Source organism: Rhinopithecus roxellana, chromosome 21 (assembly GCF_007565055.1).
Source record: "Rhinopithecus roxellana isolate Shanxi Qingling chromosome 21, ASM756505v1, whole genome shotgun sequence".
NCBI classification, from domain to species: domain Eukaryota; kingdom Metazoa; phylum Chordata; class Mammalia; order Primates; family Cercopithecidae; genus Rhinopithecus; species Rhinopithecus roxellana.
Genome location: NC_044569.1, coordinates 73618456 through 73642149, shown reverse-complemented (window position 1 = coordinate 73642149; position 23694 = coordinate 73618456). Strand labels below are relative to the sequence as shown.

The 23694-nt window shown below is 39.6% G+C and overlaps 1 protein-coding gene and 1 long non-coding RNA gene across 2 annotated transcripts in view; one reads left to right on the top strand and one right to left on the bottom strand.

The window, feature by feature from the left end:
* Window positions 1–23694, top strand: part of CHST9 (carbohydrate sulfotransferase 9) — a 272442-nt gene that overhangs the window by 119931 nt on the left and 128817 nt on the right. Inside the window, exon 3 of the mRNA XM_010380742.2 lies at window positions 11346–11384. Coding sequence (XP_010379044.1) covers window positions 11346–11384 — 39 coding nt within the window. The remainder of the gene's footprint in view (window positions 1–11345; window positions 11385–23694) is intronic.
* LOC104676056 overlaps window positions 1–23694 on the bottom strand; it is a 268747-nt gene that overhangs the window by 125330 nt on the left and 119723 nt on the right. The window lies entirely within an intron of this gene.

The following is a 23694-nucleotide window of genomic DNA, read 5'->3' as shown; positions in this document are numbered from 1 at the left end:
CAAGACAACCTAAAACTGTTGTTTCTCATACTGATTTTACTATTTCTTTGCAGAGAGGTCAGCCGCCTGCAAATCTTTGGGCATTCAGTCCTTCTCAGGCTTTCTCCACGCTATGCCGGATGGCAGACCCCAGGGCTGGGGAGTGCAGATGGAGAGTCAGCCCTGCCAAGGCAGATGGCCGACCTCAGAAGCCCAGATCTATCTGTATCGATATGTTTCTGAAGGGCCAGGTTTTGTATCTCAGTACACACTGTCTGGAGCTCACAGTACTCGCTGTGCTCATAATGACTCTCTTTGCCTAAGTGTCCTAGCAACATATCAACTAAGCAAATAGAAACAGACAGGAGCAAGTGGAGTTTATCTAAACCTGCAGGAGGGCAGAGAGGATTCACAGCCATACAGAGGCTATCCTCAATGTCTGTGGAGGCTGGTGTTTCAACATCAGCATGAATCCAGCCATAAATTATAAAATAAACTCCTCATTCTTTTATACCATTGACCACACAGAAGCTACAGTTTTATGTACCTCTACAGACCAGTTGGTTTTCAGATTGGCCCAGTTAAACTTCTCTGTTCCTCCTCTTACAATATAGTACATAAAATCATCTCACATCCCTGTTTGCATAATTTCTTTTGAAATTATTAAAAGATAGCATTTACCTGTCTAAATGAATAATAGACCATTGAATCTTGCAAGAGCCAAGTTACTTGTTTAAGATCCTACTACCAATTGTTGAGGAGAACAAGTTCTGGCAGGGAGGTCTCTGATTTCTAGAGCGGCGCTCCCTTTCTCTTCAGACCACATTCGACTATTGACAGTCCACAGCTGCTGGTCACTCCAAAGTGTGAATAGGAATTCAAGCCATAAAGCCTGCATCCTAAAATCATATGATCTTAGCTCATAACTGGGGAGAATTTTGACATGTAAATTTGGTTTTCATCAAACCAATTAGTATTTGAAAAGAGGATATGAGGATGAGAGAAAGGGAATTCACTAAAATGGGAAGCCCTTTTCCCTTGGAAACAAAAAGAAGGGAAGAGAGGGAGGTGACGTACATATACCAAAAAACTCCCAAAGTCTCAACTTTATATTATTCATAATAGAAGTCATTGACCCTGAGGATATAAAGAATTATTATATGCTATTAAGGACTACCTGATACAGAATATTTGTAAAGAGGAGCACCTAGCAAGGCACTGTTTGCTATGTCACAGGCACCAAGGTGAGAGCATTACAAATATTGTTGTGTTATGCACTCAAAACATGGAGAGATTATTATTAAACACATCATTTTATTTAATCTTCACAGTGACCCTGTGAAGTAGGTACTTGCATTACCCCCATTTCCAGATAAACACAATTCACCTTAGATTAAATGAGGTACCACAGTGATCAAGTGGCAGAGCTACAAATTGAAGTTCTCCACCACTCTACAAACCTGTCCTTAATCACCACAGCTAATAAGCACAGAAAAGGTAAAAAGATCTGGATTCATATTCCAGGTCTGACATTCATTAACTGGAACCTTGTGCATGTGGAAAAAAAGATTCTGAGCCTGCCTTCACCATCAGAAAGTGAAAGTCATTTTCATCTACTTCATAGAGTTACCTGGAAAATTAAATGAACTAATACATTTAAGTGTCAATAGAATGCCCAACTCATAGTAGGTACTGAATAAACACTTACATGATAAAAAGAAAATTTCAAGATCTTTCAAGTATCTTACTCCTGAAACATTGTGGTTAATTAGAAGTTAAAAAATTGTTTCATTCAAACAAGTAATTTGATAAACAATAATTGACTAGTTAAAAGGAGCTACAAATTGAAGTTCTCCACCACTCTACAAAATTGTCCTTAATCACCACAGCTAATAAGCACAGAAAAGGTAAAAAGATCTGGATTCATATTCCAGGTCTGACATTCATTAACTGGAACCTTGTGCATGTGAAAAAAAAGATTCTGAGCCTGCCTTCACCATCAGAAAGTGAAAGTCATTTTCATCTACTTCATAGAGTTACCTGGAAAATTAAATGGACTAATATTTAAGTGTCAGTAGAATGCCCAACTCATAGTAGGTACTGAATACTCACCTGATAAAAAGAAAATTTCAAGATCTTTCAAGTATCTTACTCCTGAAACATTGTGGTTAGATAATTAGAAGTTAAAAAATTGTTTCATTCAAACAAATAATTTAATAATAATTGACTAGTTAAAAGTCTGCAGAAATATTTTTAAAAAATAATTTATTCCTGCAACTTTTAAAACCTAGGGACTGATTATATATTCCAAACAAATCTCGTGTACACGCACACACATATGAAAGAGAGAAGAGGTGAGAACACAAAGCACATGTAATGAGAAGATACTCTAGACTTCATTCCATACATAGCTCACAGGCATCCCTCGGTAGGATGAGAATTTAGTCCATCGAACTCTAAATCCATGTTCCTTTTGTTATATTATGCTGTTTCCCATAGGAAGAGATTGACTAAGAAAATCTTGCATTTAGGTGGATTTTATGTATCCATATTATCTCATGACAACCAATGAGCAGGATTTTTTGGTGTACTAGCACCCAACACAGCAGTAATTTTGAAATTATTTTAATATATTGATAAAGGCATTTTTTTTTTGCTATTATTATCCAATTCCACATCCCACTTTTTTCAAAAATTTTGCATTAAAATAGCTAAACATGGCAATAGTGGTGATCTGGGTTTTAGGTCTGGGCTTGCAAATCAACTAGCACTATAACCTAGTCACCCTGTCTGTAAAGGAAGCATTTGAAGCATTTCAAGCTCCTTCCTCTCTGAAATGAACTGAACTGAAACCCTACCACCTTCCACTTTTTCTAGTTAACTCAGAAGTATAGAAGCACTACAGATTCTCATTATCCAAAACTATTGCCAGTTTTTTTCCATTGAAATCTAGGTGAAGCAAAAACGATATTAAGCAAGTTCATGGCAGTTAGCATTATATTATCTGGTGGTTATGCTCTTCCTCCCTTTTTTAATAAGTAGCATGTGCACAGTAATTTTCATTGTCATGATTCTATGCCTTCTTCATGGTGCGTTTTGCCAAAGAAACATCAGACATAAATGAACATTCTCAGGTATCCTAGCAACAGGATGTGATTAATAATACCTCTCAGAGCAGGGCAGATAAAATGCCTGAAAGTGAACGCAAACTCAGAATTGGCTACTGAGAAATTGGTAGTGCGGTGAGGCAAGTTTCATAAGATACCACGACAGACTTTATTATAAAAAGATGGAAGCAAGTAGAAGAGAGAACATATTTTAGAGAGGAGACGATAGTTGAGCATGAAAATATAGTACGTGTGTGTATATATATAGACATACATATATATAGTGTACATATAAATGTGTATAAACATACATGTGCATGCATACACGCGCGTGCAGGCACACACACACACATAATTTCCTTTTCCTGAGAAGTGACGTGAGATACTGAGTTATAATACAGATGCCCCTACTCATTATTGGTGAGACAGCATCAAATTGCCATTTATGTGCCTGTGGTTTTAAAAGATCAAAAACAATCACTGTGATTAAGAGACTACTTAAATACTGAAGTATTGAAATGTACTGTAAATTGATATATATGTAATGTTTCTCCATGAAACAATATCCACAACCTCAAGTCTAAAATAGCTTTTAAAAATATTGAGACTCAGTTTACATAGATAAATAGTCATGAGATGCGGAACTTTAGTGTTCAATTAAATAAATTTTCTCATATAAGAAAAAAGTTTTATCTTGCAAATTCAATTTTTATGAGGTTATGGTCTATTTTTATTCATCACAAGTGGACGCCGCATCCAGGTTTAAACAGAAATAAGATGCAAACCATATTTTAATGTTTTGTTTTAAAACTAGAATCTGTGATAAAATAAAGCACAACTAGGACAGAATGTGTGTTCATTATTCTGAAAGCCTTTCTATTATTTTATCACCCTCTTTTCTAATGTAATAGTTTTCTTGGTTGTCAGTTGTAATATACATACCTGCTAAAAGCTCTATTCTTGGTTGTACTTTCACTACATTTTAGCAGCACTAAAATTGACTTCACGTTCTCCAGCATTTTAGAGTGAGTTGGAGTATTTGTGTTTAAGGCACGGTGCTAGACATCAGGAGAGAGAACGATGTGGGACTCTCTACTTGTCCTGAAGGAAGCCACCATCCAGTTAGGCAAACAAACACACAACTAATTGTGAACCAAAATAAGAATTAGTTCTATGGCAAAGGCATAAATGAAAGGCTACAGGAGCACAGAAGAAGGGTGCTTCATTCTTCAGGACATGGAGAGTTTGGGGAGTTGGCCCAAAAGAAAAGACTTCACAGAGGACTGGCAGCTGAGCTGGGCTCTAAAAGTTGAATAGGGTTTTGATAGGCAGAAGCCATGTGACAGGACATTCTAAGAAGCAGAAACAGCATGAATGGGGAACTGGGGTGGGGATGTAATTCCTGGTATAATGGGTAACTCCTCTGTGTGATGCTTGAGGAGTGGCAGCAGAAGGAAAGTTATGGCCAAATTGTCCAAGGTCATAAATTTTATATTAAGAAATGTAGAGTTTGATATTTAGAAGTGATTGGATTACAAGGACAGAAAAAACCAACAAACCAGTTAGGAGCCCATAGAAAATAGATAACCCCAGGAACAGATAGAAAGTTCATGAACTAGGGTGATGGCAGTGACAAAGAAGATATGTCTCAAAGACCTGATAGAGAGGAATGTATCGGACTGGCGGACAGATTAGATGGGAAGAAGGAGCAAAAGAAAGAAGCCTGTGGTTCTTAGGTTTTATGTTTGGTTGCCTGAGCAGACACCAAGGATGAGCAGTTTTGTAGGGGACTATAATTACTGTTGTTTTAATGGAATCTTCTTCTTCTTCCTCCTCCTCCTCCTCCTCTTCCTCTTCCTCCTCCTCCTCTTCCTCCTCCTCCTCTTCCTCCTCCTCCTCCTCCTCTTTCTCCTCCTCTTCCTCCTCCTCCTCCTCCTCTTTCTCCTCCTCTTCCTCCTCCTCCTCTTCCTCCTCCTCTTCCTCCTCCTCTTCCTCCTCCTCTCCTCCTCCTCCTCTTCCTCCTCCTCCTCTCCTCCTCCTCTTCCTCCTCCTCCTCTTCCTCCTCCTCTTCCTCCTCCTCCTCTTCCTCCTCCTCCTCTTCCTCCTCCTCTTCCTCCTCCTCCTCCTCTTCCTCCTCCTCCTCTTCCTCCGCTCCTCCTCCTCCTCTTCTCCTCCCTCCCTCCTCCTCCTCTTTTCTCCTCCTCGTCCTCCTCCTCCTCTTCCTCCTCCTCCTCTTCCTCTTCCTCCTCTCCTTCCTCCTCTCCTCCTCCTCCTCTCCTCCTCCTCTTCCTCCTCCTCCTCTTCCTCCTCCTCTTCCTCCTCCTCCCTCCTCTTCCTCCTCCTCTCCTCCTCCTCCTCCTCCGCCTCTCTCCTCTCCTCCGCCTCCTCCGCCTCCTCCTCTCCTCCTCCTCCTCTTCCTCCTCCTCCTCTTCCTCCTCCTCCTATTCCTCCTCCTCCTCTTCCTCCTCTCCCTATTCCTCCTCCTCTCCCCTCCTCTTCCTCTTCCTCCTCCTCCTCTTCCTCCTCCTCCTCATCCTCCTCCTCTCCTCCTCCTCATCCCTCCTCCTCCTCATCCCTCCTCCTCCTCCTCCTCCTCCTCCTCCTCCTCCTCATCCTCCGCCTCATCCTCATCCTCCTCCTCATCCTCCTCCTCATCCCTCCCTCATCTCCTCCTCCTCCTCCTCCTCATCTCCTCCTCCTCCTCCTCTCTCTTCCTCCTCCTCTTCCTCCTCCCCTCATCCTCCTCCTCTTCCTCCTCCTCATCCTCCTCCTCTTCCTCCTCCTCATCCTCCTCCTCTTCCTCCTCCTCTTCCTCTTCCTCCTCCTCTTCCTCCTCCTCTTCCTCCTCCTCTTCCTCCTCCTCATCCTCTTCCTCCTCCTCTTCCTCCTCATCCTCTTCCTCCTCCTCATCCTCTTCCTCCTCATCCTCCTCCTCCTCCTCATCCTCCTCCTCTTCCTCCTCCTCATCCTCTTCCTCCTCATCCTCCTCCTCATCCTCTTCCTCCTCATCCTCCTCCTCCTCCTCTCCTCCTCCTCTTCCTCCTCTCCATCCATCCTCTTCCTCCCCTCACCTCCTCCTCATCCTCTTCCTCCTCATCCTCCTCCTCTTCCTCCTCCTCATCCTCCCCCACCTCATCCTCCACCTCATCCTCCTCCTCATCCTCCACCTCATCCTCCTCCTCATCCTCCACCTCCATCCTCCTCCTCATCCTCCACCTCATCCTCCTCCTCATCCTCCACCTCATCCTCCTCCTCATCCTCCACCTCATCCTCCTCCTCATCCTCCACCTCATCCTCCTCCTCATCCTCCACCTCATCCTCCACCTCATCCTCCTCCTCATCCTCCACCTCATCCTCCACCTCATCCTCCACCTCATCCTCCTCCCTCCTCCACCCCACCTCATCCTCCTCCTCCTCCACCTCATCCTCCTCCTCATCCTCCACCTCATCCTCCACTCATCCTCCTCCCTCATCCTCCACCTCATCCTCCTCCTCATCCTCCACCTCATCCTCCTCCTCATCCTCCACCTCATCCTCCACCTCATCCTCCTCCTCATCCTCCACCTCCTCTCCTCCTCACTCCACCCTCCTCCTCCCCTCATCCTCCACCCTCATCCTCCACCTCCTCCTCATCCTCCACCTCATCCTCTCCTCATCCTCCTCCTCATCCTCCTCCTCATCCTCCTCCTCTCCTCCTCCTCCTCCTCCTCTCCTCCTCCTCTCCTCCTCCTCTCCTCCTCCTCTCCTCCTCCTCTCCTCTTCCTCCTCTCCTCCTCCTCCTCCTTCTTATTCTTCTTACTTTAAGTTCTGGGATACATGTGCTGAACGTGCAGGTTTGTTACATAGGTATACCTGTGCCATGATGGTTTGCTGCACCTGTCAACCCATCATCTAGGTTTTAAGCCCCGCATGCATTATGTATATATCGTAATGCTCTCCCTTCCCTTTCGCCCAACCCCCAACAGGGCCCAGTTTGTGACGTTCCCCTTCCTGTGTCTGTGTGTTCTCATTGTTCAACTCCCACTTGTGAGTGAGAACATGTGGTGTATGATTTTCTGTTCCTGTGTTAGTTTGCTGAGGATGATGGTTTCTAGTTTCATCCATATCCCTGCAAAGGACATGAACTCATTCTTTTTTATGGCTGCATAGTATTCCATGATGTATATGTGCCACATTAAGCTCATCATCACTGGTCATTAGAGAAATTGGGACTATAATTATTTAAGTTAGGGACATGTGTTGAAGTGCAGTGGAGGACATAGGTAGAGATCTCCAGGAGGCTTTAAAACCTAAGTAGATTTTGGAACTAGAGATGTAGTGTCACAATTGTCTCTTTTGGGGAAAGTGAGCATTGAGAAAATGAGAGATAAGATCACCCATTCAGACTGAGATAAAGATACTAAAGAAGGAAGCCTAGAGGGTCATCTCCATCTGAACAATTCAATCTCTGTGTCCATTGATCAATATAATACTGTCCTACTATGTAATTTTTATTTTTCTAATTTGACGTTTAGTGTGTACGTGTGTGTGTGTGTGTGTATGCACACCTATATATACACACATACATATATATAACTAAGAAATCTAAGTAGATTCCTGTAACAGGACTAATTCATGATAAAACTAATAAGTAGCATTTATATAGCACTCCACAGTTTACAAAGCCCTTTCATATAACATAGGGGCTGAGAATTGTTTGAGGTCTTCATAAAAAAAAATTTGAGGTATTCGTAACAAAAATTGCACCTTTCAGCCTCCCTTCTGAAACATGAGATGCCAGTATTTCATGTTAATTTTGTCCATTTCTTGCTAGCTTTACCATATGGAATTGTTTAATCCTCACAGCATTCCAGAGAAGCAGGCCCTGATCCCCACTTTACAAATGAGAAAATCAGGGAGACTGATTGATATGCCTGCAATTGGCATTACTGTAGGTATAGTATATTAAATGATGAATTATGACAGACTTTCGTAACATACACATAAAGCTTATCTCAGCATTTAGCAGCCAAAAATAAACTTATCAGCTCACATGGTTTCTGTGGGGGACTCTGGAATAGCCAACTGGATGGTTCTGGTGTTGGCTTTCTCAAAATTAGAGTCAAGATGTTGGCCAGAGCTGCTGTCAGCTGAAGGCTTGACTAGGGCTGGTAAATGGATTGCTCATATGCCTGGCAAGTTGATGGGGGCTGCTGGCAGGCCTTTGTTCCTCATTGGCTGTTGACAGGAGGCCTCCGTTCCATGCCACATGGACCTCTCCATAGGGCTGCTTGAGTGTCCTCACAACATATTATCTGGCTTCACCCAGAGGGAGTGATCCAAAAGAAAGGAAGATTGAAGCCATAGTTTTTTGTCTTTGTTTTTCGAGATGGGGTCCTGCTTTGTTGTTCAGGTAGAGTGCTGTGGTGCCGTCATAGTTCCCGGTAACCTCAAACTCCTTGGCTCAAATGATCCTCCTGCCTCAGCCTCCCAACAAATTAGGGAGGTGACAGATGTGTGCCACCAGGCCTGGCTAATCTTTTAAAAACATTTTAGAGATGGTGGTCTCATTATGTTGCACTGGCTGGTCTCAAACTGCTGGTCTCAAGTGATCCTCCTGCCTCAGCCTCCCAAAGCACAGAGATTACAAGCGTGAGTCACCACACCCAAACTGGAAGCCACAATTTTCTTAAGGATCAACCTCAAAATCACACTCTGTTATTCCCGCAAAATGCTTGATTACACAGTCAGTCTAAATCAGTGGGATTACACGGGACATGAATATCAAAAGAAGAGAAGATGGGAATCACTGGGGACACCTTGATCACTACACCATATTATTTATCTCAAATACATACACTTCCAACTTTCAGACTTGGTAACTCATTCTAATATAGGTTAAAGACACTTCAAAAAGATGTTTTTCTTTACTTAATTTACAATTCAAGCCTTGAATACCATTTTTAAAAATTTATGAAAATGTCTGAGGCCTCTAGTATTCATAAGTGAATAATCAGTAAGCAGTGGCTTGCCCAGTGGAAAACTTAAATGAGGAGGTGCCCTGTCACACTTGGTAATGAATGAGGCCTTTAAATGGATTATTCATGTTATTTATCTGTTGGAATCATTGAAATAAATTGCATCAAACAAGTCCTCTGGAAATCACCGAAATAAATATAACATGCCATTAATCAAGGTGCCAGTTAAATGAATTGTACACTTTTCGCAGCAACACGAGGGAAGATTGTACATTTTCCACCTTATATTTGAGGATTTTAAAAGACTTGAAGGGCCGTTAGAAAAGCTTGGATACAGTTTACACGTAGCTTCAACGTGTGGCCTAACTTCTCAGTAACTAGCTCCAGCTAAATAATGTTGATAGATGACAAAAAAGTGGCAGCTGGAAGGATGGCCCTCACTTATCCCAAACCACGGCCCTCACCTCCACCGTGGTGCTCATCGCCCAGGTGCACAGTTTCTTACCTAAGTCTACAAGCATGCTTACGTTTTCCATAGCTTAGCAAAAACCTTGAGTTGGCTTCTGTTCAAGCTATTGCTCCATTTCACTTATTCGACTCATTTGGAGACTGACAAATTTGATAAACAAGAAGCCATGTCCTCAGCTCCACTTCCTCATCACACACTTACTTCCCAGACCCTGGCAGTTTCTCTTGTGTTCTCTGCCCACTCTCTGCTAAAACTACTCTCACAGTCTAGCAATAATCATGTGAACTCTGCAAGCAGTAGCAACATGCTATTGAAAACCCCCCTACTTCTAAAACTTGATTTGTGGTACAGGAGCCTGCACTTTGTTGAGCTCTCTGGATCTCAGCTGCTTCCGACTTCCCATGGGCCCACATCACAAAACAAAAGCAGCCGTCATGTTATCTTAGTTATTGTCCTCCGCCCACTCCTCTGTGCTGTCTGCCTTTATGCCCCATTCACTCCTTCAGCTTCAGCCATCTTCTTACGATGAACACTTCTTGCATCTGTAATTTCAACTCAGATTTTTTGAATTTATTGAGACTTGCTTTGTGACTGAGTACGTGGTCAATCTTAGAGAATGTTCTGTGCACAGATGAGAAGAATGTGTATTCTGTGGTTGCTGGATGGAATATTCAGTAGATGTCTGTTAGGTCCATTTGGTCAAAAGTTCATTTAAGTCCACAGTTGCTTTGTTAGTTTTCTGCCTCGATAATTTGTCTGATGCTGTCAGTGCCTGTTGGAGTCCCCCCACCATTACTGTGTGGCTGTATCTCTTTTCTTAGACCTAGTAGTATTTGTTTTATAAGCCTGGATGCTCCAATGTCAGAGGCGTATATATTAGGATAAACTTTCTGACCTCTTACAAGCTCTTTGTCCCCATAGTACTTCAAAGTCAGTCAGTCTAACACTGAACTTGTTATTCCTAGCCCCATCGCATTCTATAATACCATTTCCCCGACTTACATCTCTGTGCCCAAAGTCACCTAGCTAACCATTCATCTTGACTTCTCCTCCTTCCTGGCAACTCACATTTTATAAATCGCTGGGCCCTATTATTTCGGCCTCCCCACTGTCTCTTGCATCCACTACTTCCCTCCCCTCCATTCCCACTGCCATGACTCAGTCCCCACATTCATTACCTTGTGCCTAACCTCTAGGATAGTCCTCCTCCTATGCACTGCTGTAAGTGTGCAAGGTCTTCTTGCGCAAATACCCTGTCCATTTAGCCCATACTGTTTTCTTTGCCAAGAGTCAGTCATTTCTCTATTTCAAATTTCTCAAATGCCATTTGTATCTCAAGGTCCAAATCAAATACCACTTTCTCCATAACTTCATGAGCACCCCCTCCTTTCTTAAAATAACTGCTTCATCATCTCATATCTTTAAAATTCTACATCGTTTGAGGCACATCTCACTTCATGTTATATTGTCTGTCCTTTCTGTTTTTTCAAGTGGGTTGTAAGAAGGCATAGTCTTATTTAGCTGTTCTCCCCATAGTGCTTTCTGTGGGGATTTGCCCTTTGTAGGTTTATTGTTGAGTAAATGATCCTTACTGACAAGATTTTTAAAATCCAACAGCACATTTAATGCATAGTTATTTATTTTTTACTTTCATAAATTGGTTTGCAAGCAGTTCTCATGCCTGTCAGCTGAGCCCAGTCATCTCCAGGAGCACATTGGACATGGCTGAAGTAGTGGTTGTGTTTAGAAATTGCTGTAAACTGGGCTTTCATCTTATTGTCATCATATTCTCATGAGTCCATGCTGTAACTTATCTGCCACTTCTCATTTCAGGGAAAGTGGAGAAGAGAAGAGAACAAAAAGTAACTTCAGGTAAGATTTTTTCTAATGGGCTCCAGCTTTATTTCCTGATTTTATTTCCACCTTTAAAATGTTTTAAATTTATTATTCAAAAATTCACACTAAAATTCATAGTTTATGGTTTTTGAACTGGTTGATATTAATTTAATTAAAATAAATTCATACATTTAGCTTTTTCACTTTCACATCAGTTATGTCCTTTTCATTCAATCATTACATTCAAAAGAAAATGAGATGTAATGTTTAATTTTTTCATGATTATCTATTTAAAGGTAAGTCTTGCAACCAACAGTATTAAAATACAGACGTTGTGATGTGATAGTTGATAGTTGACAACCAGTTTACTTTCCCAAGTGACTGTGAATCTCAATTTTATTTTCTAAAACCGTTTATGTAGTGGATGTTTTTCAGGACAATATTAACTGAGAAGCATCTTTATATTTTGGAAGAATTTTAAGAATGGCTTCACTTCTAAATTCATATGGATTCAGAAGTGAATCACGCTTTGGCAGAGTGCCATTGCACATAGTAGGGGTCAATATTTGCTAACTAATACAAAATTAAGTTTTTACATTTTCCTATTTCCATTACTTGCCTTTTAGCTTAAAGTTGTGAGGTAAGATAGATTTTCATTTACCAAGTCAATCTTTGCATAGGAGCAGTGTTGCAGCCCACAGTGCCCAGAAATTGCCAACAATCATAGAGAATGCTAATTTGGCATGTGTACCTATGCCCGCCATCCTTCCCAAGTTTCCACCAACCATTACTCCTGTGATAAGTGAGAGCTACCAATCACTCCCATCCGCTAGCTTCTTTTAGCTTCATTTCTTGTCTGGTGGTAAGATATTGTGTGTGTTTCCAAAAAGTCAGTGTAGTCAATAGAAGACAAAGATCCATCTTAATCTAAAAGTGTATAAGCAGCATAAGCTCCTGTCTCTTTTCTCCTTTCTAACCTTAGCGTTCATTTCAGATAAGTGGGTAACTTAATACCTGCATGAATTTCCTGTTAAATATTATTGTTTGCATTCTCTAGGAATCTTTTAAAGCCTGATCATGAACACACACACACACACACACACACACACACACACACAATTATGAAGGCAAGAAAGTGTCTGATTCCCTCACAGGTATGATTACCTTCATTATTGCTCCTTACGGGAGAAATTATTTGTACAGCTTCTAAAATGCTATTTCCATAATGCTGTAAGTCCTACCTTCTTAGTTAAAGAAAATGCACAGTTTGGAAGAAAGTTAAGTTGGCCAAAGTGTTAAGTCTGATGCCTCATTAGGTTCCCTCCATAGTCATGGCTTCTAAAATCCTGTGTGATCAAGGTGACGCCAAGGTTAGAGACAGAGGCAGGACAAGGACTCAGGTGTCTTTACTCCCCGTCCTTTCGTGCGCCCCCACCATGCTAACCTTTCTTTTCAAAACAAAGTGCTAGTCATTTTAATGCTTTGTTCAGTTACTTGCTTAATAAAACACTTTTCAACAAATGGAAAATCTTTAAGGCAACAGCATCTTTGATAGGGAACACAGGTCACTAGAGTTATGAGAAAACCCCCTTTACTACTGGAATTTTTACAAATTTGCCCTATCTGATTTATAGCTTGTCAGTTGCCTGATTTCTATGAGAGGGTGAGGTTAAGGAGAACTAATGGATACAGCCCATATTCTAGGGGAATGTTAGGGGGTTCCTAATCATTTCAAAGGACAACAAATCATGCCTTCAGGAAATCTAAATTTGTAACAATAGTCTGAGTTTTTAAGATTGGAACATACTGTTTGCTCCTATAGTCATAAATACTACAATCAGTCTGTGGTGCTGGCCTGAATGTAGACTTCTTTAGATAAAGTATGTGGCTAAGATACCGAAAACATCATGGACGCTCCTATTTCTGACTTCCTGCTTGGATCTTTTTACATCTTTGTTCATTTTCCTCAGATTCTATGACCTGCCTCCTCAGTTACTATATACCCCGCACCCTCTTGTTTACAGCTGAGTTTATCTCCCAGCTAAGAAAGACAAATATTAGGTTCTGGACCCTTTCAATCTACCCTATCCTATTGCACTAAATGTATAATAACTGAAAGAAAAAAATTAGAAAATATTTTTGACAGAATATTCCTATTAAAACCAGGACCTACCAAGACCCTCATTTTTTGGTTGGTTAAGGTTAATTCTTTGTTTAAAGAGTCTTGCACTAAGATGAAAGTTATACAGAAGCAACTTTTTGTTCAGGGTAAGAAATAACTTCATAACAAGAAAACCTCTCTGGCACTGGAAAGAATGAGATTATGTTTGTAAACAAGTGTAGGGGTTGGGCACCTCCTAAAAGAATGATGACAGAAGATTCATAAAGATTTTGGTTAAATCATTGCTAAAGTTTTTTCTAATGTGTCTATGATTCTATTGCCATTTTCACTTAATTGAAATGACTCTACTATGTATAATGGTCGTCAACAAAACTTAAGTAGCTTTCATTTCATTACATAACTGAGTGAATCATGTTCCAAAGATTACACTAATTTAGTTTGGACTGAGTTTCTCAGTAAAGCATCTAGCTGATGGTGTTAAGACTGTGGAATTAAACTGTCCTGTAGTCTATTTAGTGACTTCTATTTAGAGTCCATCTACACTGATTGCAATCCTGGCTATTGATTCATGTGTAATGCTATTTTTCATAAGCCAGAAATAACTCACGAGAGAATATGTATAACTTGGTATCATTCATTGTCATTTTTGAAAACCCATTCAAATTATATGCCCCTTGACATTAAACTTGGAAGTCTATGTCATATTCATACAATATGGTTAGAAACATCAAAACTAAATTTGGCGATTTGGCTTGGTAAAGAATATTATAAAATATATGGTGGTATAATGATAAATGGACAAATATGAGGAGGCAAATACCTGATGTCATCAATTTTCTATTTTCCTTTGATTCTCTTTACCAGGAAAATTTTTTAAAAGATCAGCTATTTCATAGATTTTACATAAAAACTTCATTGTTTGAAGTACCTTTATCTCATCAGAAGAAAGACCTCTTTGTGGGCCATGGAATTCTCAATATTAGAAAGCAACACAGCATAAAATTCAAAGAGGAATTCTTGTGAAGAAAAGTGGATTATAAATTGTTGTTAGGATGCTTACTAATAGAAACTATGGGAATACCATCTGTTAAATCTATATTCCAACATTTCCAAGAAGAAGAACCCTTTCAAATTCAGTTAAGTATAATGGAAAGAATAGCCCTAGTGGACCAGAGAATGGAGAAATCAATTGCGTACTTTTCGCTTATGACATTAGAGCATCCCTAAAGTTAGAAATGGTTTGTTCATTTGCATAATTTGCAAAAAGCTACCCATAGAGAGGAACAATGTGGTTGGGTTTTTTTTTTTGTTTTTTTTTTTTGTTTTTTTTTTTTTGTCAACTCAAAAGGCAAAATTCATTATTGGAAATTTAGCAAATGTAGAACATCTGCTTTGCAAGCTCAGTCCCTTGCTGCTTACTTTTTGAGTGTGTTGCTTCTTGGAAATGTTCTACAACAACAATGGTACCTCCATTTTAAAACTTTTTAACATACATTTAACATGCAGTCATTCAGGAAAAAAACAATAAGTAGATACTGAATAAAATCTTCCATCTGTGCATGAATAACATGTTCACTTTATTATATGTCACATTTATTGAATACAAATAATATTTAGCACATTTAGCATGATTTTTCTCTAGGCTATTTCTATTTTTATAGTGTTTTTGCCATAGTTCCTATACACTATCCAAAAAAAAAACTTAAAAATCAAGAATGAGAAAGACTTATTTTGTCATAGTTTTAATTATTGGTGACCAACATTAAACATATGAAGTTAGCGGGTAGAAGACATTGTGACAAATACATTTAAGCAAACCATTATCCTTGAAAAGCCCATCATTTTGGACGCCGGTATTTTGAAATATCTACACGTTTCATTCTCACTTTGAGAATCATTATTCCAGTTAGAATCAAGCTTAAAATGCTTACCATCCTAACTTGTTCATAGCTTATAAAAGCTATTTTCTTGACAGCACCTCAGGCACCACAAAAGGGGCAGAGAAGGAATCTGAGGTATTTTTAAGTTCATACTTTCAATTTGATAAATATTTTAATGGTCCAGGACTTGTGCTTAACATCAGAGATGCAAAGGTGAATAAGATGTGGGATAAATATCCTTAATTCACTCACTTTCAGTTCAGGGAGAAAAGCAAGTACACATGATTACAACACGGTGCCTTTTAAAGAATGATGTACAAGGTATCATGAGGAATTCAGGGAGGGCTTCCTGGAAGAGGTAAGAATTGAGTCAATCCTTGAAGAAAGAATTAGAGTAGTTTACCAGGTTAAAGAAAGGGAAAAGAGCTTGCTGTCCAAAGGAGTGTGTTCATGCAAACTAAACAAATCTGAAACACCTAATAGTTAATGAAAGAGACATTGCCAGAGAGATGAAGGTAGTTGGAAAAGGCATGGCCTATTGAGGGAAAGCTTAGTGATTTAATAAGACTGGAGCAGAGTTATAAACAAGAAGTGGGAGATATGGCCAAAATGTAGGCACACGCCAGAATCAACAAGGACCATCTATGCCGTTCCATGGAGTTTGGGCTTTATGCAGTAAGTGCTGAAAGCTAATAAGGTACAAGGAATTTCAGAATCCATCTGCATTTTCTAAAAATCTCTCCAGAAAAGAGATTTCTAAAAATCTCAGTGGAAGTATGGATTGGAAGAGAAATTGGCAAGAGGCAAGGAAATCAGGGAGGATATCATTTTAATTACTCAAGAATAACAGGATGAAGGTCTGAGATGACTTTATTAAGACAGTGACATTAGAGATGAAGCCGAGGAAGTGGAATCCAGATACATTTACAAGATCAAATTGACCTGGTTGGATATGGAAGGTACGGGAGGACAACTCCTAGGTTTCCCGCCTTAGAGAAAAGATGTATACTGCAACCTGTGTAGGGGAATACAGAGAGAGAGACAAGTTTGGTAGAGAAAATAATAAATTCAGTCATATCTATGTTGATTATAATGTGGCATGTGTGATATGGGGGTAGAATTGTGTCAAGAAGGTCAAACAAGCAGTAGGTTGTGGACAATAGCGCCTAGAACTTCAGAGAGATGCAGATTTGCCTTTTAAGTAGTTGGTTCCTGGATAAGAGTTGAAGCCCTTGCTATGAATAAGCTCCAAAGGGAGTCAGGAGTGAGAAAAGAGACAAGGCAAGGCTGAATCCTTAGAACATCCCCAACATTAACAAAGGACATAGTAAGATAAATCAGAGACCAAGAGCCTACGAAAGAGAAATCAAAGCTGTCCTGTGAGAATCAACCGCATTCTCTGTCTCTGAATCCAAGAAAGAGAGAAAGCTAAAAGGAGGGACTGGTCAAACCTGTCCAGTGCCACAGAGTAAGTAAAATAAGCACTGAAAACATCTATTGGAGTTACGGGGAGATATCTACTCATCACCACAGAGAAATTATGCTGGAGGAATTCTGTAAGTGAAAACCAAGTGACAAGGTGTTGAGGAGCGAGTATAAGACAAACGGAGACTTGTTCTTTCAAAGAATATGTGAAGGGAAGGAGAGTGAGAAGGAAGAAGATATAAAAGGAGGGGGAGAAAGGGGAGAGAGAGAGAGAGAGAGGAGAGTTTAATCCTTAAGCCATTAAGTTGGGGGAATTAATGTTTATTGAACCTGCTATTTTCAGGCTCTGTGCCCAGTATCTTCTACTTGAGCCTTTAAATGAACATGTAAAGTTTGTTTATGGTCAACATTTTAAAAATTGGAAAGCTGAGATTGGGAAGAGCTAAATTACTTGCTTTAGGCCCCATTTATTAACTGATGGAACCAGAAATAAAACCGAGGCCATGGCTTGCTAGAGCCAGCTTATAATATCTGGAAAGCTGTCTGGAGAGACCTGACTGTGCTCCTCTCTTCCCACCTCTGCATTCAGTAAGGTCATGCAGGTAGCTTAAAATTGGCCATGATGGGAGTATTTACACCATGGAAATTGGCAAACACTACAAACCAGGGTTCATTCAGTTTTAAACACTGACCAGTGTGCCCCTGGATCTAGGTCTGTGTGATAGCAAAGCCTGCCCATTTCCCACTGCCCTGCTATGTAACTTGGTCATGTTCACTTGGGTTAGCTAGAAGATGGTAGAGTTGAGACTTGAACCCAGACCTGTGATCCACATCTGGCCTAACAAAGACCCCAAGGAATTGCTGAAAAAAGAAGCAAAATATTTTTTCCTAAGATCTTATGCCCGTGGCCCAGGTTGGTATAAACAAAGTCTCATATTTTTCCATCCTGTAGTTCAGAACTACCGCTTTTCTGCCTCAGCCTCCCAGGCAATCCATCTCCAGCATGTTTGCTTTTTTAAGCAGCTTTCCTGAAGACCTGACTCTCTGAACTATGTTAATGAATTCTACTTTTAAAAGCAACCAATTTTCTCTGGGTTTATGGTTTCAGAACAATATTTATTGTTAAATGAAATAAAGTCTCTTAGCTGCATTTTCCCATCCACAAAATGGAAGACTTACACTTGGGCTGTTCATTAAAAGAAGTCCTACAGACTTTATCTTTAAACAAATTTCATTTTCCAGTCAGTCGAATTTATGATAGAGATTAAATAACAACACAGCTGTGCCACATTATTTTTAAAATACCTTAAATGTTACTGTATAACACTGCGGTTAAAGGAGTGTGTATATGCAAACTAGACAAATCTGAAATGATAAGTAGCTAATGAAGGAGAAATTGCCATGTCACACCACATAGTCAAAGTACAGATATGAACACATCTACCTGAAATTCTCTCCACATATTTGATGTTTAATTTGGATTGGTCTTCTATTACACCGAACAGGATTTATTTGCACACTATTGAGACTTGAAATATGCTTTCTTTAGGTGGCAGGGGAGAAATATTATCTTCAGCTGCATCACAATAAATTTCACAGGGTACCTCCTTGTGTAACTGAAAAAGAGAAACTTTTATCTGTGTTGATTCTTTCATAAACAACATGTATGTTTTTCTTTCACCCAGAAGAGGAAATGGAGAATAATTTCATAATTTGTGTTAGCCAAAGATTACTTTAGGCTTTCATCTTCAATTAAATATAGTATTACAAAAACAAGTCACAAAGAATTCCCAATTGAAATAGAAAGTAACTCAAATAAAAATGAACACTCGAGCTAGATGATAAATCTCATCAAGGCAGCATGAGACGAAGCAGGTCTTGACAAAATTGGGCTCATGCTATTAGGCTCATATGTATGTGTTGAATGATCAACTAATTTATCATGGAAGTTGTATCAAAGGGCAACCTAGGTGTGTGGATCTCTGTATCAGTCAATATAATAATGACAGTAACTACACTCTTATGTGACATGACCTGTAATTGAGCATTCTAGGCAAATGCATATTTTGACTAGCTGAAAGTGTCATTTATATAAACAAAGGATTACAAATGCACACAGAAACAGCATATCAGACATCCTCAGCCTGGCTTGTGAAAGTAGTGTTAAGTCATACCTGATTTTCCCACAGGGAAAAAAAAATGAGTTGGTTATTTCTAGGCAGGAAACAGATGCCTAACTTGTTCTTTTAAATAGAAATGAGCACAAACATTTTAATCAACTGTAAATGATATACTTGTATACTGTGCAACTTAAAACCTTCTAAAGTGAATGTATGTCACTTGAGTCATGCAGTACAGAAATCAATCATATACATTGTCCCATTATTTAACTGAAAATCCCCAGATAAGAGCATTTGTAGGACAACAGAGAAGCCATGAAACTCTAAGGAAACATGAAATGCCTCAAGTCCACTCACCCTAGAAGTGAGGTTATGACTTGAGTGGCAGTTGGAGGAATTCCAAGAAAGGCTAAGCCTTAGTGGGAAAACAGAGAGACCCACAAAGGGAGATACCTGTTGTGGGGGACACCAAAACCAGGAGTCCCTTTCAGAAGCAGCTGAGTGATCTGATTAATTAATTCACACTGAGGGCTTATAGATGACCATGAAGTACTACATTATTGAGTATAGCTAGCATATTTAAATTTTCTTAGATGTGATCCAGTGTCTTGGCTTCCATTTGGACCATTTAAAAGGTGGGATCATCCTGACCATGCCCCATGCCTTTCTTTAACATCTTTCCATTGTTTGAGTCCCTGGCAAATGTCCATCTACCCTAGCTTACCTTCATTTCTTTACACATCTTTACTATGCCCTAGTTATTAGTATGACTATAAGTCTCTAATACATTTCACACTGCATAGAAACAATCTGTACTTCTCAGTCAGATATAGTCCTTTCCTCCTCCAAAAAGTCCCTGAAATGCAATTTTACCAAGCCTTCTCTCAAAACGAATAGTTCTCTGTTTCACTGATATCCAGAGACAAACAGAACACTACATTCAAAACCTGACTTTATTTAATGCACTTTTATCTTATTTTCTCTGGCCATTTTTCTTACCTAATCTGCTAGCTTTCTTGCCATTTAAAAATGTTCATCCCAGGACATATAGATAAGCAAATATGAACCACATTAAATTTAATATTTTCCCTTGACCTTCATGATTACTTGAAATGGACTATATCTTTCTGCAGCAATAGGAGCAATATAGTTATATGACTTTTAAAAATTATGTATTTATTTTTTTAAATTATACACATAAGACTTACCATTTTAATCATGTTTATTGTTAATAACGTTCAGTGGCATTAAGTACATTCACATTGTTGTGCAACTGTCACCACCACCCATTCACAGAAATCTTTTCAGCTTGCACAACTGAAACTCTGTATTCCTTAAACAGTAACTCCCCATTCTGCCATCCCTCTGTCCCTTGCAAGCACGATTTCACTGTCTGTCTCCATAAATTTGACTACTCTGAGGCCGGGCGCGGTGGTTCACTCCTGTAATCCCAGCACTTTTGGAGACTGACGCGGGCGCATCATGAGGTCAGGAGATGGAGACCATCCTGGCTACCATGGTAAAACCCCGTCTCTACTAAAAATACAAAAAATTAACCAGGCGTGTGGTGGGCGCCTGTAATCCCAGCTGCTCGGGAGGCTGAGGAGGGAGAATGGCGTGAACTCAGGAGGCGGAGCTTGCAGTGAGTCCAGATCGCGCCACCGCACTACAGCCTGGGGGACAGAGCGAGACTCCGTCTCAAAAAAAAAAAAAAATTGACTACTCTGGGTACTTTATATAAGTAGAGTCATATAATATTTCTGGTTTTGTGGCTAGTTAATTTCATAACGTCAAATTTCATCCATGTTGTAGTATGTGCCAGAATTTCCCTCCTTTTCAAGGCTGATTCCATTGTCTGTATATATTGCATTTTATTTATCCATTCATCCAACAATGGGCCCTTGGCTTGCTTCCACCTCTTGGCTATTTTGAATTATGCTGCTGTGAACATGGGTGTACAAATATATCTCTTCAGACCCTGCTTTCCATTTTATTGGTATATACCCCAGAAATAGAATTGCTGAATCATGTGGTACCTTACAAGGTTTTAACTTAGGCAGAAAGAACAAGTAAATTTGTAAGACTCTCCAGATTTCATAATTATTTACTTGTTGGTGCGTTTTTTGTTGTTGCTGTTGTTTTTTACTCTCTTGCTTTCTTCTAGATAAGTAGTATCCAATAAAAATGCAATGTAAGCCATATATATAAATTACATTTTGAGTAGCTGCATTTCAAAAAGTAAAATGTAATAGGAGAAATTAATTTAATGATACATTATTTAAGCCAGGATATTGAAAGTATTATTGCAGCATGCTATCAATAGAAGAAATTATTCATTAGATGCTAGAAATGATAGATATGCTGAACATGTGTATTATAATAGAAAATAGTAGATTACATGATGCAATCACTGAAGAGAAAGGTAGTCTATGAAAACAATAAAGTTGCGGTTAATAAAAAAACACTTTACTTCAGATTTTAAAGTAACATTTTAATTAATTAAAATAAAATTTCAATTTTTGAGCTGTTCTAGTCACATAGCAAGTTCTCAACAGCCATGTGTGGCCAGCAGCTACCATAGTGGACACTGCAGAGCTGAACCCCTCACTGGAAGTTCTTTTTATTTTTTGAGACTGAGTCTAGCTTTATTGCCCAGACTGGAGCACGATCTTGGCTCACTGCAACCTCCAACTCCCGGGTTCAAGCGATTCTCCTGCTTCAGCCTCCCAAGCAGCTGGGATTAAGGTGCATGCCACCACACCCAGCTAATTTTTGTAATATTAGTAGAGAGAGGGTTTCACCATGTTGGCCAGGCTGGTCTCAAACTCCTGACTTCAAGTCATCCGCCCACCTCAGCCTCCCAAAGTGCTGGGATTACAGGCGTGAGCTACCACGCCTGGACAGAAAGTTATCTTCTTTATTTAACCCAGTGCAAATGTACAAAATATTTTTTAAAGTAAGATATGAATTCATTTTTAAAATTTAATTTACTTTTCTAGTGCTTATCTAAAACACAAGAATAAATAATTCTTGTCATTTTAATAAGAAAATAAAAAGAGAGAGAATCAATTTTTTAAATATAATCCCATAGCAGAAGTCTTTAAATAACAGCTTCCCAACATATGTGTGTTAGCTCCTGGTTTCACATTAAAGTACCAGTAATGCCCTGTTCTTGGCGTCCTAATTATAGTTGTACTGTTTGAATTTCAGTGAACTTCTCAAGAAACATTTAGTATATATACTTGGCAGCAATGCTTTCTTATCTGACTGGCTTGAGAACTGGCAGTAGTCAAAGACCTTGAGAGCTTGTAGAAATTAAAAAAAAAAAAAATTAAATGACCTGAAAGATGGATTTAATCATCTCTTGTTTTTAAGTAACATATTATTGTTAGTGGCAAAAATAACCCAACAGGTGCCTCCGATCAGCTTGCATTGTTTGTCTTTTTTGTTTTGTTTTGTTTCTGAGACAGGGTCTCATGCTGCACTCAGTTGCTCAGGCTGGAATCCAGTGGCACAATCACAGCTCACTGCAGCTTAGATGTCTTGGGCTCAAGTAATCCTCTTGCCTCAGCCTCCTGAGTAGCAAGGACACACAGGCGTGCGTCACCACACCCAGCTATTTTTTTTTATTATTATTTTTTAGTAGAGACGCGGTTTCCCTATGTTGCCCGGGATGGTCTTGAACTCCTGGGCTCCAGTAATCCTCCTGCCTCGGCCTCCCAAAGTGCTGAGATTACAGGCGTGAGCCACCATGCCCAGGCATTTGTTTGTCTTTTCAGAGACCGCTGAGTTGTGTCCAGTATGAACACAATAGGATCTAGTTCAGTGTAAGCTGGGCATCATACCCTTTCCACTAGTAAATTATCAAATTCATTATTATTACTCATGAGAAAATGTCAAAGGAAAATCTCTTTTCTGGGTGAAAAGTAACAGGTTTGGATATGAAGATAGCAGGTATGAGGGACCACTCAGTTCATATTGCTGAAAAAAATGTAAACGCCAAGGCTAAGATGTGAACAATTGAGATTTTTAAAAACCATTTGACTTCAGAATTTGTATAAGTAATACACTGCGTGACACAATAATCAATACTCATTGATGAAGGACCTCTCTAAACAACACAAAACAAATGTGCCCAATAAGCACGTAGATGTTTTTCACAGCAGTGGTGTAAGAAGACTTGAAGACAAAATTTAGTTCAGAGCGTTTTAATAGCCGCTGTTTAGCAACTCCCCACTTCCCCCTTCCTGCAGCCCCTGATAAGTTCTAGAGATCCACTGGACAACATCGTACCTACAGTTCACGATACTGTATCATACATGTAAAGTCTGTTTAAAGGGCGGTTCTCATGTTGTGTTCTTACCATAAAATGAAATTTTTAAAAATAATAGTCTCTTTCTATCTAGCAGGAGTGATTGGCTCATTGCAGGTATAAGCACACTACAAAGGTAACCAAAATGTCAAAAATCATGTTGTGGCCCAGTTCTAGGTCCCAGGCACTTAGAGATTTAGAATATACTGGTCTTAGGCAGACAGGAAGTTTTCATGTTGCTTGGCTTTGCCTGAAGTAGAAATATGATCTTAAGGAACGAAGCTTTTCAGCTTTTCAGTGTGTTTGAAAATTATCTTAACAAAATGTTGGAAAACAAAAACAAAACAAAACACAGCACCTGTGCCTCTGTATTTCCTTCTATAGAAACCCTGTAATGTAATTCTAGGTTACATTATTTAACTCTAGGTTACATTGCATTCCCAGAGGTCTAGTTGGATTGCCACATCAGTTTGTGTCTTCTGGACAG